This window comes from Marmota flaviventris, chromosome 17, assembly GCF_047511675.1.
Source record: "Marmota flaviventris isolate mMarFla1 chromosome 17, mMarFla1.hap1, whole genome shotgun sequence".
Taxonomy (NCBI): domain Eukaryota; kingdom Metazoa; phylum Chordata; class Mammalia; order Rodentia; family Sciuridae; genus Marmota; species Marmota flaviventris.
Genome location: NC_092514.1, coordinates 54105959 through 54118935, shown reverse-complemented (window position 1 = coordinate 54118935; position 12977 = coordinate 54105959). Strand labels below are relative to the sequence as shown.

Genomic DNA, 12977 nt, shown 5'->3' with positions numbered 1-12977 from the left:
TCTGCACCTTCTGGAATGGGCTCTGTCATCAGGAAAACACCTTTTTAGCCATCGGAGTTTCTCAGAATATCAATCCAGACTTGAATGTATGGAATTTGGTCGGGGTGGCCGGGTTTTCGAAATAGGAAATATGACCGCTGGAACCCCCCATGGCTAAGGTTAGGTTTATGGAACTTTCCGAAGGCCCATCCCACATCAAAGAAGGGCCAGTCAATCTCACAGAACTTTCTCAAGTTGAAACCATCTATTGAGGTTCCATAGTCAGTTGTCCTCCTTTGGAAATCCTGAAAATTATTTAAGAAACAGGTTAAACGGGTACATGTGTTGTTTCCTGTAGAGTTTCCTTGTCCCATGATGTCCGGTACAGGAAAAAGGCCTGAGAGAGAACCCCGGTTAGGAGACCAAAAAGGGCCCAGACGCACACACAACTGATGACCAGATAGACACAGAACAGATTAGGCCACACTGGGAGGCCCCCAGTGGGACAGGAGCGACGTCTGTCCTGTCCCGGGACTTGGTGTGAGCGACTGCGTCCAGTCTGATCTTGTCCCCAACCGAGTTAACTCACCGGACAGAGAAACAGACGGTCGAAGTTCGGGGGTCCGGGGGTGGTTAGGGACTTTTTCAAAACGGAGAGAGGCTAAGGCACATCTCTTAGGCAATCTGGGCTGCGAACCGTGGGAGTAATGGGATCTTGCTGGGCCTCCAGAATGTTATATCCCGCCAGTAAATCCCCTTGATAATAAAATAGTCTACACAGGGTCAGCAGTATTCCAATGGGAAGCCTTTATTACCGGCCGGGGCTCGCTCCACAGTAAAGGAGGGCGGCCCCCAATCCATGTCAGGGCTGGGGTTAGAAAGGGAAAAACCGCAAAGCTCGGTGTAGGTGGCATCTCTCTCTTGTCCTAGCAGTTTACTGCCAAGCAAGCAAGCGACTTACAAAAGCAAATTTTTGCGGTCAGCCAGGGGTCCTAGTTCCTCCCTTGACCTGGTTACACCCACTTTACATAATAACTATCTTCCTTCTTTGGTGATTATTCCGGGAATCAGTCGCCATCTTGGGGTCAGGTTTGCTATCACAGTTTCTGCGAGTCACTGAGAGGTGCTGGGCCCTTTCAACTTCAGTTTTCGGGTTAATCTGTGGCTTTCGGAATCAGAGTGGGAATTCCCTTGATAGCTCCACTGGGGAACTGCAGGTTATGGGGTCCAAGCTGGGCTCTCTCGGAATTTAGCGAGGCTACAGAAATATGGGTGTTTTCTCCCCTGAACCTCCCATACCACAAACTGCCCTTTACACAACTGGAACCACAGTGACACCGGCGAGAACGTCTCAGCTCCCGGGGACCCGGGATGCTTCTTGAACATTGATTGGCTGTACTTGACGGCGGTGGGCGGGACGAGGCTCCGGATTGGTTGTCAGTACCCATTCGTTACCTCTCACACTGTGCCCGCGCCCGCCCTGCAGCTGAGTTGAGAGGCCGCCAACTCCAGTCCCCGGACTAGGCTGGGCGTAACCTCGTCCTGGGAGCAGGTAGCCACTGAGAGCCCGGGCCTGCAGGGGCGGGGCGTCCTGGGTACCCGTGATTGGCGCGTCGAGAGTCGTCTCCCGTCGTGCACCGCGGCACCGGCGACTCACCCGGAAGGAGAAGCGGTGACTCGGGCTATGTGGTGGGGTGCTGGCGGTGTCGCTGTGGGGAGCTGGTGCTGCTCTCAGGTGAGGGGGCGTGGGCAGGGTCCCGGGGAGTTGGTGCAGCTTTCAGGTGCGGGGGCGTGGGCTGGAGTGTCGATAGTGGCACTTGGATGTCAGCCTCGCTTGACAACTTCGCCACTCGAAATGAAGGCGAGGACTTGTTGGAGATCCAAGAAAGGAAACCTGGCTTTTCGGTTTACTTTGCAAGTATAGGGTATCTTCCTTCCCACTCCCCAAGCTTAATCCGGAAAGGAAAAGGACCGTGTAACTCTTTTGCTCCTAGTTTGTTAAGAATGGTAGAGGAGTTGCTATAGTAAAAGAGTTTGGGGACATTTACCAAGGCGGCTAGGACTGGGGTGGGGCAATGTGATAGCAGGTAGTTTACTCCAACACAAAGAACTTGACCTAGATTGTGTTGGCCTTGGTCACTTACAAGTGGAAGGAGGAACCGGTGACAGGTGAACAAAAAGATGCACGGTTGAAGTCACACAGAGTTTGGTCAGTCAGGAACTTGCTCTAACACCTGTTGGTATTTAGGAAGAACTTTTTGAGTTTCCATTTGCCATGTGGCACCAAGGGTTCAAGAATAACTAAGAATGGATGAGAATCTTGGCCTACTCTACTTTTTTAGCCTGTTTTGGTTTTAACTTTTCTTTTGAAGTAGTTTAAATGGGAGATAGAATGGTGAGGCACAGGCCTCAAATTGCTACCTTGAGTTGTTAACTTTGGAATGCTTTAAAAGGAATCTAGTTTGTGAACAATCAGGTTCTCACCTAGAGTAAAGGACACTTTGAAAGTGATTGAAAGAGCCCAAAAAAGCCTGTGAAATTAGCACTAAGTTCTGTAACTGGGAGGGTCACTGAGTCTATCCTTTGAATCATGCACAGATCAATCTCCTATTTATAGAGCTAAGTGTGAGAGAACTTCCTGCTTCTCCTTGAAGGGCAGAACTGAGCTTCATTTCTTTTGAGGAGTGGCATCCATAAGAAGGAGCTGATGGATAAAGTGGTTGCTAGGAATTGTCACTTGGGGTCTATGTTTTTATATTTGTTCATATTTTTAAGGAAAGTTACAACCAAAACTTTGTCAGTGCCCTTTAAACCTAGATTTAAATATACAGCATCTTGGGGTCCTGGGTTTTTTTTTTTTTTTTTTTTTTTTTTAAGGCAGTATATAACTACTTGTTTTTAAGTGATGTTGGCCCCAAAGGAAAAGAACTTCCACATGGAGGTGTTGCAGGTCCCTACCAAAATACTCCTTAAGACCAAAGATGTGATGACCTTTCAGTTACTAAATTATGCTTCTGAATTTGGTGTACCTTTCAAGGCACAGGAGATATGTGAGCTCCACTGAGTATGTGGATGACTATGGCTTCATTGTCATTATTTTTCCTATCTTTACTTTCATGAAAAGACACTTTAGAATATTTGATTCGCTGTTCCTGTGCTGGCAATTTACCAAATGCTTGAAAAGAGAAGAGCAAATGAATTTTTTGAAAACAAGGTTAATTGTTCACAGAAAGTATGTCTGCTCTTCTTGGTCACAGCCGTTTGATTCCTTACATATGGAAAGCTATACATGGGTTGTTAGGGAATTGGAGTTTCTTTCTTTTTTGTTTGTTTCATAATAATAATTTAATAATAATAAAGGAAATCATATAATTGTCACACAAAAGGCATTTGAAGGAATTGGAATTTTTTACCTTTCAGTTCAAGACCCCTTGGAGGTAGTGACTGCATTAAATGAAAAATCAGATTGTCAGCAAGAATACTGTTTAATATGGTATTAAAATTGCAAAACCTTGGGTTTACTCCACAGTGTAGCCCAATTTTGTCATCTACCATGTAGCTTCGTCTCTGCGTGCAATGTCTGTCTGTAGAGAGACCTTCTGGTATATTGGAAAGAATTGCAAAAGCTGTTTGCTCTGCTAATTTCTTGCTGTAAATGAGTTCTCCTTCTTTTGAAACATTAGCCTTGTGTTAGCAAAACATAAAATAGAAGGAAACTCATTACACACTCTTCTAATGGTAAGGCAGAACTAATAAGAGAATGTGTTTAAAATTAATTGTGGGACTGTAAAAATGAGTGGGTGTGTGAATGGGCATGGGGGGGAGGAAAGGGAGAGCTTCGAGATAGTCTTGTTTTCCCAGGAGTCAGCCCGGATCATTTGTTGGCAGTACATATTGGCTGAAGTCAGTTTTCATTTCAAGGTAAATTGGAAAGGGAAATTAAACCTTATTGTTCCGCTCTTAAGAGAGAGGAAGGGGGTGGAGGCAGCAGCCAGGGAGGATGCTGTTGGAGTGGTTCTAGGAGTAACAAGATTAGTGCTGTATTTTAACAGAAGGTGACATCATGGGCCCCTTTGGACTTGAGTAACCCTGTGCTGCAGCCTTCATGGTCCCCTTGTCGGAGTGGGCGATGTCGCTATACATGTAAACTACCACACTGGGGGAAATCATGGGCTTAGGCTTTAATGAATCTTTACAAAGGAGCAGAATGCATCCTGACTCAACCTGCGCAGCTGTGGGGTGCTTGGGCAGAGGTACAAACCGGATGGCATGTCGAGAGAGAGAGAGAGAGAGAGAGAGAGAGAGAGAGAGAGAGAGAGAGAGAGAGAGAGAGAGAGGGAGGAAGGAAATGATTAGAACTATTGGCTCCAGTTCCAGAGAACAGATTCCATAAAGGAAGGTTGCAACTGGGCAGCCCACTCAGGTGCTCCCTGGAGCATTCCAGCTTCATGATTCACCTGTTGGGAGGTGACTGTGGTTAGCAAGACAAAAGAGAGAGATTCAGGAGCATTGGTATTTGTGGGAATGCGGTTGTCTCTAAATAGCCAGGAGGGGGCACTGTTAGGCTCATTTTCAAAGCTGTACTCCCAGCGCCCACTAGACCTGCTGCACCCACAGTCCTCAAGGCAAGAGTTTCTGTTTTCAACTGAACCTGCCTTTCTGGTTGTCTGAGACAAACTCAGCAGATCCCAGTGTACTTTATGTAGAGATGGCTTTGTAGAGGAGGGTCCCAGTAGGGGTCTAAGAAGGGAAGCAAATCCCTCAGGGGGACTCTCTTAAAAGTTTTTGCGTTTTGCCCTGGCAAAGAGCAATAAGAATAGAGGCATATTAACTAACCATGATTATTCCTATATCCTCTGTCCCTCTTAGATGTTTTCTCCCAATGGGTGTTTGGTGTAGGATGTCAGAGAACCAAGAGCAGGAGGTAAGAATGGTCTCCAGGAATGGGTGGGTAGCAGGTGGAGGGGGTGTGAGGGGGCAGTGAAGACACAAAGGTGCAAATCATTGCTCAGTGGTGTTCTTTCCACTATAATACCTTGGTGGTTCTTATGAGCTCAAAATAAAGCTAGGAGAAGGAAATCAATAGCAGCAGCATTGCTGAAAAGTGAGGCTCCATTTTGACAAACTTTTCCACTAGTTGGAAAGTATTGGAATGTAAGTTTCTTGAGGACAGAGATTTTTGTGTCTTGTTCACACTCTGTTCCCAATACCTAGAATTGTGTTGGACACATAGTAGATACTTAGTAAATATTTGTGGAATTGAGTGAATGAAGAAATGGTTGAAAATTGGTGTTGGAAGGGAAAATCTGGCAACCTGTGTTCCTAAAGCTATCTTGCTGTGTGGCTAAGCTGAAGCTGAGGGAGCATTTTTTACCTACAGGAAGTGATCACTGTGCGTGTTCAGGACCCCCGCGTGCAGAATGAGGGCTCCTGGAATTCTTATGTGGATTATAAGATATTCCTCCACGTGAGTGCGTCAAAATTCTGTATTGGGGTCAACATTTTCTAGGGCTGAGGGCTTGTGCTGAGGTGGAACCAGTTTGTGGGTGTTTCCAGTGACCCAAGACAGAAAACTTGGAAGAAAAGAACGGAGGGAGGAGAGGGAGGAGCTTGAGGTATTGCTTTCAGGCTGCCCGGTGGCATCTTGCTCTGCTGGGGACCCCAATCATGACTGTGACTGGATAGCTTGGTTCCTCAGCGGAAGTGCTGATGGGGAGCTCATGTGAACTTAGTCTTTTTCCACTTAACTCCTTTCACATACTTCCTCCACTGTTTCAAAATAAAAACTAAATTTTAAACACTTCCTGCAGACCAACAGCAAGGCTTTTACTGCAAAAACTTCCTGTGTGCGACGCCGCTACCGAGAGTTTGTGTGGCTGAGAAAACAGCTCCAGAGGAATGCTGGTTTGGTGTGAGTTTGCTCTTGCTTCCTTCTTGGGTCTGAGTCAGGCTTTTTAGGTGCTTACTTGGAAATTTGGAGTTGACAGTGAAGAGAACTTGAAACATGCTGGGAACTAAAGAGACTATGAAATGTCTCTTTTTTTGGTACTGGGGATTGAACTCAGGGGCACTCACACTGAGCTATATCCCCAGCCCTATTTTGTATTATATTTAGAGACAGGGTCTCATTGAGTTGCTTAGCACTCTGCCATTGCTGAGATTGGTTTTGACCTCAGAATCCTCCTGTCTCAGCCTCCTGAGCTGCTGGGATTACAGGCGTGTGCTACTGTACCTGGCTCTTTTAATATTTTTTTTTAGTTTTCAGTGGACCCTTATTTTATTTATTTATATGTGGTGCTGAGACTTGAACTCAGGGCCTCACACGTGCTAGGCAAGTGTTCTACCACTGAGCCACAACCCCAGCGCCCAGCCTTTTTTATTTTGAGACAGGGCCTTGATAAATTGCTGAGGCTGGCTTTGAACTTTTGATCCTCCTTCCTCAGCCTCCAGAGTTTTTGAGATAACAGGCATATGCCACTATGCCTGGGGATTGAACCCAGATTGAACCCAGGGGCGCTTAACCACTGAGCCACATCCTCAACCTTTTTTATTTTTTTATTTCGACATAGGGTCTCATGGAGGCTTAGGGCCTTGCTAAATTGCTGAGGCTGGCTTAAACTTTCAATCCTTCTGTCTCAACCTCCTGAGCTGCTGGGTTACAGGCGTGTGCCACTGCACTCAGCTTATATTGTTTTAATGTACTTCTTAGTCTAAGGTTTAACAGATGTACTGCTAGAATTTTATATGTGCTTATCACTAGTTATCAGGAAATTTTAAACACCTGGGCTCATTTGACAAGAATGTTCTTATTCATTTGATATGTAAAAATGTCATTTTTTTTTTTCCTTTTTAGTATAGCACTCCTTTTCCAGAGATACACCAGAACTTTAGGAAAGACAGTTATTATTCACTTCTCACTCACTCCCCTTGTTACATTCTAAAAGTGGAGAGAATGAGAATAGTGATTTCCATTCAGCTCAGGAGGTTGAGAATGGACACCCAAATGCTAGGTGGTAATGGATGGATGGCCTGTTGAATGACCTACTCCAGGAGGCCTGTTTTTTTGTTTTATTTTGTGGTATTAGGAATTGAACCCAGAGATCCATGCATGCTAGACAAGTGCTCTGCTACTCAACTATATCCCCAACCCTTTTATTTTGAGGTAGATTCTTACTAAATTGCCCATAGTGGTCTCAAATTTGTGACTCCTGCTTTAGACTCCCAAGTAGCTGACCTTATAGTATGTGCCACCACAACTGAGCCTGACTGGCTGTTGTTTTTTTTTAAAGTATGTGTTATATAGCCAGGTGTGGTGGTGCTACTTGGAAGACTGAGGCAGGATGATCACAAGTTCACTGCCAGCCTGAGCAACTAGTGAGACACTGTTTCAAAATAAAAACTAAAAAGGGCTGGGGATTCAGCTCAGTGGTAGAGTGTACCTGGGTTCAATCCCTCATACTCTAAAAAAAAGTATATCTGGGCATGGTGGTGCATGCCTATAATCCCAGCGGTTCAGGAGGCTGAGACAGGAGGATTGCAAGTTCAAAGCCAGTCTTAGCAACTTATGAAATAAGTTGAAATAACTTGGTCCAAAAAAAAAAAAAAAAAATACTATTGTATTTCCTAAGAGAGGCTAGAAGCTAGGAAAGTTTAAAGAGTTGGTGGATGACTTACTTCAACTCAGCCACTTTTAGAAAATTTCAGGCATGAGACTTTGTGTGTCCATTTTATTTATTTATTTTTTATTTTGAGACAGGGTCTTATTAAGTTGCTGAGGCTGGCCTCAAACTAATAATCCTCCTGCCTCAGCCTCACAAGTTGCTGAAATTAGAGGTGTGTACTATTGCACCTGTGTGGTTTTTCGAGTATTAAATGAAATGTTTGTTAATGATGAGCATAGTGCCTGACATACGGCACTTATAAGTATAAGCTAATTGTATTGATTTGGCATCTTTTCAGGGAATACTTTTTTTTGGGGGGGGGGTACCAGGCATTGAACCCTGGGGATGCTTAACTACTGAGCCACATCCCCAACTCTTTTTATCATTTGAGATACGGTCTCGCTAAATTGCTGAGGCTGTTTTTGAACTTTCAACACAGGGTCTTGCTAAGTTTCTAAGGCTGATTTTGAACTCGTGCTCCTTCTGCCTCAGCCTCCTGAGCCACTAAGATTACAGGCATGTACCAGTGCTCCCGGCTTCAGGGAGTCCTTGATCAGAAACTGGAGTGACTCTCTTGGATATTACCTTTATCTTGGATGTTACATTCTATGACTCCACAGGCCTGTACCTGAACTTCCTGGCAAGTCAGCCTTTTTTGGCAGCTCGGATGAGTTCATTGAGAAGCGACGACAAGGTCTGCAGCACTTCCTGGAAAAGTGAGTGGATATGCAGAGCTACCTACCCCTGGCTGCCAGGGTAGTGGTGGGGTGGGGGTGGGGGCAGCAAAAGGCGCCAGAGGGGATGTAAACCCTGCCCTGTTTATGGAGGCACATTTGTGCTGGGCACTTTTTCTTGTGCCCTCATATCCTCAGTGCTCACTGGCTAGAAGATCATCAGAGAAAGAGATGGTGAGCAGTTCCTCAGGGTGATGCTCTGTGTTGTGCTCCCTGTGTCACTTCAGGGTCCTGCAGAGTGTAGTCCTCCTATCAGACAGTCAGTTGCACCTCTTCCTGCAAAGCCAGCTCTCAGTACCTGAGATAGAAGCCTGTGTTCAGGGCCGAAGCCCTATGACTGTTTCTGATGCCATTCTTCACTATGCTATGTCAAACTGTGGCTGGGCCCAGGAAGAGAGGTCGAGCGCCTCTCACTTGGCTAAAGGAGACCAGCCTAACAGGTAATTGGAGTGTTTCTTTGAGATATCTGGGGTTGGGGTTACTGCCTTGGCCAGTAGGGTGTCTGTTAGGGAAAGAAATGTTACAGTGGCCTTTCAAAAGACCTTATTCTCTGAGTGCATGATTCTCTCATCCTGAATGGGTAGCAGGGTCTCTTATTGAAACCCAGGGAGAAAAAGGGGGAAGGCTTTCTTATTTATAATATTTTTTACCTGCCTCCTCTTTCAATAAGAACTTTATTGATACAAAATTCACCTTTTGTTTTGTTTTGTTCTTTTGTTTTGGTGGTTTTAGGCATTGAACCAGGGCCTTGTACATGCTATCATGCTCTAGCACTGAGCCATATCCCCAGCCCTTTTTATTTTTATTTTGAGACAGTCTCATCAAGTTGCCCAGGCTGGCCTTGAACTTGTTATTCTCTTGCCTCTGCCTCTTGAGTAGCTGGGATTATAGATGTATGCCACTGCACCTGACTAAAATTTACCTTTTTAGTAGTTTTTAGTAAATTCACAGAGTCACTATTGTTGATTTGAGAATATTTTCATGTTCTGAAAAAAGAAACCCTGCACCCATGAGAGTGACTCTGACTCTCCATTCCTCCACTGGCAACCATGAGTCTACTTTCTATGAATTTTCCTACTAGGACAGTTCACACATGAGGAGTCATACATGGTTTTGCATAACTGTTTTTTTTTTTTCCACTTAGTGTAATATTTTCCCAAGTTCATCCATATTGTAGCATGGTAGCAGTACTTTATTCTCTTTTATGACTGAAAAATATTTCATTGCATGAATATACCACCTTTGGTTTATTTATTCCCTAGGCCCACCCATTCTTTTTTTTTTTTTTTTTGGTCACAGGGGTACTTAACCACTGAGCACATCCCAAGTCATTTTTATTTTTTATCTTGAGACAGGGTCTTACTAAGTTGCTGAGGCTGATTTTGAATTTGTGCTCCTCCTGCCTTAGCCTCCCTAGCTACTGGATTACAGGCGTGTAACCACCATGCCTGGGTGCATTCATTTTTGCTTCTCTGTTCATAAGTTTCTATTCCTTTTTCCCTCTTTTCCAGTTGCTGTTTTCTTCCAAGATCAGGGAAGAGGAACTCTCCCTCACCACCTCCCAGTGAAGAGAAGGACCCTTTAGAAGTGTGGGTTCCTGTGGTTGACTCTGAGGCTCCTTCCTTGGAAAGTCCCACCCTGCCACCTCAATCTTCATTGTCATGCTGTGATTTTTCAAGATCTGATGAGGAAACCTCTGCTCTCCAGCCTGTGAGGAAGGCTATGGGAAGGGACCATGCTGTGCCTTTGGACCTGGATCAGTTAGACTCAGTTTGGGAAAAGTGAGCTCTGTTCTGTTCTGCTCTGCTCTGCTCTGCTCTGCTTCGAGGCAGATGAAGGAGATGCAGGCCATGAGTTTTGGGCACAGGGCAGGTGTGGGGGAAGTCAGGCTGCTTAGCATCTGACAGTTGCCTCTGCTCTGGTTGGCTACATAGAGGTTGGTTGTGACTGTCCTTCATGCCTCTTCCATAGGAACAGACACCACACACTTGTTTGTAAGTTAGGCCAGAGGTTGTTGGTTTTGAATGGAACCCTGTTTTTACTGTTGCAGGAGTTGAGTTTCTTCAGGTGTTTGTTTATAGGCTCAGGAGCACTGCCTCTAGTGACTGGTTTTTGGGACCTATATGTGGTAGATTCTAAGCTGCCAGATTGAATATTGTCCCAACAGGGATGCTTATATAGTTATATTTCCATCTTGGCTGGCATCAGTTTTTGCTGTAGCCCCTGGAGCACTTTGTTTTAGAGAGGCTGGCCTCTCTCATTTACCTCTTAGAATGACTTCCATCACTAATACCACTGAATGGAACTGGTGCTGTGACTCTTGTTGCTGGCATTTCCAGTGGATCCCAAGACCTCAGTTGGGCTAAGTGGAGCCTAAGAGCCATGCGTAGCTTATGGCTCATGAGAGAGAAGGGGTGGTCAGAGGAAAAGGCAGCATATCAGGGGCTTTGTTTTGGAAAAGGTTGTCCTGGGCTGTCACTGCCTTCTGCTTATAAAGCAGAACCTTGGTTATCTTTTCTGCAAGATCAATGTGGGTTCTTTTCTTTTTTGAATTCTTCTCCTTTAGTAATAGCTCCCTACCCCCAGGGCTTCATCCGCCACTGAGTCCCTCTGCTGTGTTGCAGGGAGGTTGTATATTAGTATGTTCAGTCCAGTGGGGCATCCGGGCTTTGTTTCTGCCTGGAAAAGAGGGCTCTGGGGATGGAGATGAGAAACAACATGCCTTCCTTCAGACAATGAGGCATTCTGCCCTCCTGCTGCCATAATTCCTCTCCACTGAGAGCCAGAGCTGGTAGGAGCAGTGCTGCTGGCTTCCTGCATTGCTCTGCTCTCGGGTTCATGTGTGTGGCTTTTACCCCTCTAGCCCACTCCTCCCCCCTCTAGTGAACCTGCCTGTCGGTGGTTTCTTTTACTACCAGCCTCTGTTGTGGGACTGTCATGGCATTTAGTTCAGAGTTGAGGGGCTTTGGCCTGAAATAAAATGCAAGTATTTAAGACTGTTGTTGCAATTTGTGTCTAACAAGCTGTAGCAGAGAAGGAGGGAGTGAGGGCTGGCAGTAGTTACTTTCATAAATCATGAATTTATCAGCATGGAAATAATGGTTCAGGACTGTGCACTGTAGCTCTCCTGCATTGTGTGTGAGCTCAAGTTCACCACTGGAGGAAGGATTGTCTTCCAAATACTCAGGATCCAGCTCTTCTCACAGTTCTGGGCATGAACCTTGTTAGGTATAATTTACCTGATGCTGCTTCCATCCTCGAAGCCTGTCTGAGGTGCCAGGTGCTAAAAGAGAAATAAAGTTTGTCAACAGGCAGATGCAAAGCCCTGGCTGGTATTCATCCTTCTTTCCTGCCCGCCTCCCCTGGGTCTCTTCTTTATATCATGCAGCAGAGCAAGGCAAGAATAGAGAACCTACAGAGGCAAATCCAAAATGTCAAAAGAAGTTCATTTAAAAGGGGAAAAAAACTCCATACACAACCCTCACAAAAACCCGACAGATGCTAAGCTAATGGCATCCGCTCTGCCGATTGGTGGGGATGGCTCATGAATATTAATGAGTCCAATGCTCCAAATGGTGCAGCTGTGAACCCAGCTGTGCCTGAAGCTCTCTGATCTCGAAACTTCCAGACAGGAGCCGGAGGTGGTCTGTGTCAATTCCCTACTCAGCCAAAAAACAGCAAGCTGGGTTGGCCTTCTTCTGTTCGCCCTTCTCTTCCTGGAGTTGGTACTCAGCAACTAGTTGTGCCAGCAGGCTGGGCTGCTAGGACAGCAGGCACTGTTCAAAGACGTGGATGTGATTTTTCTGACTCCCACCTTTTTTAACGGTCCATTAGCAGCAGAGCATACAACACCTCAGTTAATCTGCGGCCAGCGCTGGCCCCTCTTGGTCTTGTGATGAGTTGAGTATGGGCTGTGGAAGGAGATGAACTAAGGAGAGAGCTTTCCTAATAACATGGGCCTGTGTACCAGAAAAACAGCAAAGCTTGACTTTCCTCTTCATCCAGACAAGCACCATATGCCCCCCTTGTGTATTTCTTGCCCTGTGTGTGCTCAGGTCTGTGCAGCACAGCTGGATGACTTCTATGAAATGGGAGTTGCTAGCTGGGGTGAGGGGATGGCCCATTGAGCTGTTTTGTAGAATGAAATTATTTCTTGTTTAGATTTGCTGTGTAAGGCAGGGTCAGAGCCTGCTTTAGTCATATTTTCTCTGCTAGCTACTTCCCTAGTCCAAGTCTAATCTTCTATTACCTAGGAAAAGTGATCTAAGCTCAGAGGTAGGGATTATTTGGTGGAAGTTTGTATGTTGGGGTCGGGGGAAGGGGTTAGGTTTTCTTAAAAAGAGTAAGTTTTATATGAATCACTTTATTTGACCTTCTCAATGCCCAATGAGGAAGGAAGGTAGGGACTTTTTATACTCAATTTCTGACTGAGCAAGCTGAGCTGAATGTGACTATTAAGTATGTTTGGCTGGACATTGTGGTTCCTGCTTTGGGAGGTTGAGGCAGGAAGATAGCATGGGTGAGGCCAGCCTTGGCAATTTAGCAAGACCCCGTGTCGAAATTTAAAAAAAAATTAAAAATTTAAAAGGGCTGGGGTCGTGGC

General features: G+C 45.4%; 1 protein-coding gene across 3 annotated transcripts; it reads left to right on the top strand.

The window, feature by feature from the left end:
• Positions 1-1630: 1630 nt before the first annotated feature.
• On the top strand, positions 1631-11696 carry Snx11 (sorting nexin 11). Of its 3 annotated transcripts, XM_027924705.2 has the most exons (8): positions 1631-1714; positions 3841-3900; positions 4849-4903; positions 5360-5446; positions 5790-5890; positions 8261-8356; positions 8602-8814; positions 9886-11696. In XM_027924705.2, the coding sequence occupies exons 3-8, from the start codon at positions 4862-4864 to the stop codon at positions 10157-10159; spliced, it is 813 nt and encodes a 270-aa protein (XP_027780506.1). In that variant the 5' UTR covers positions 1631-1714; positions 3841-3900; positions 4849-4861; the 3' UTR covers positions 10160-11696. The 3 variants fall into 3 exon arrangements, with proteins under 3 accessions (XP_027780506.1, XP_027780507.1, XP_071460137.1); XM_027924706.3 differs by lacking the exon at positions 3841-3900; XM_071604036.1 differs by lacking the exons at positions 3841-3900; positions 4849-4903; positions 5360-5446.
• The last annotated feature ends 1281 nt before the right edge of the window (positions 11697-12977 follow it).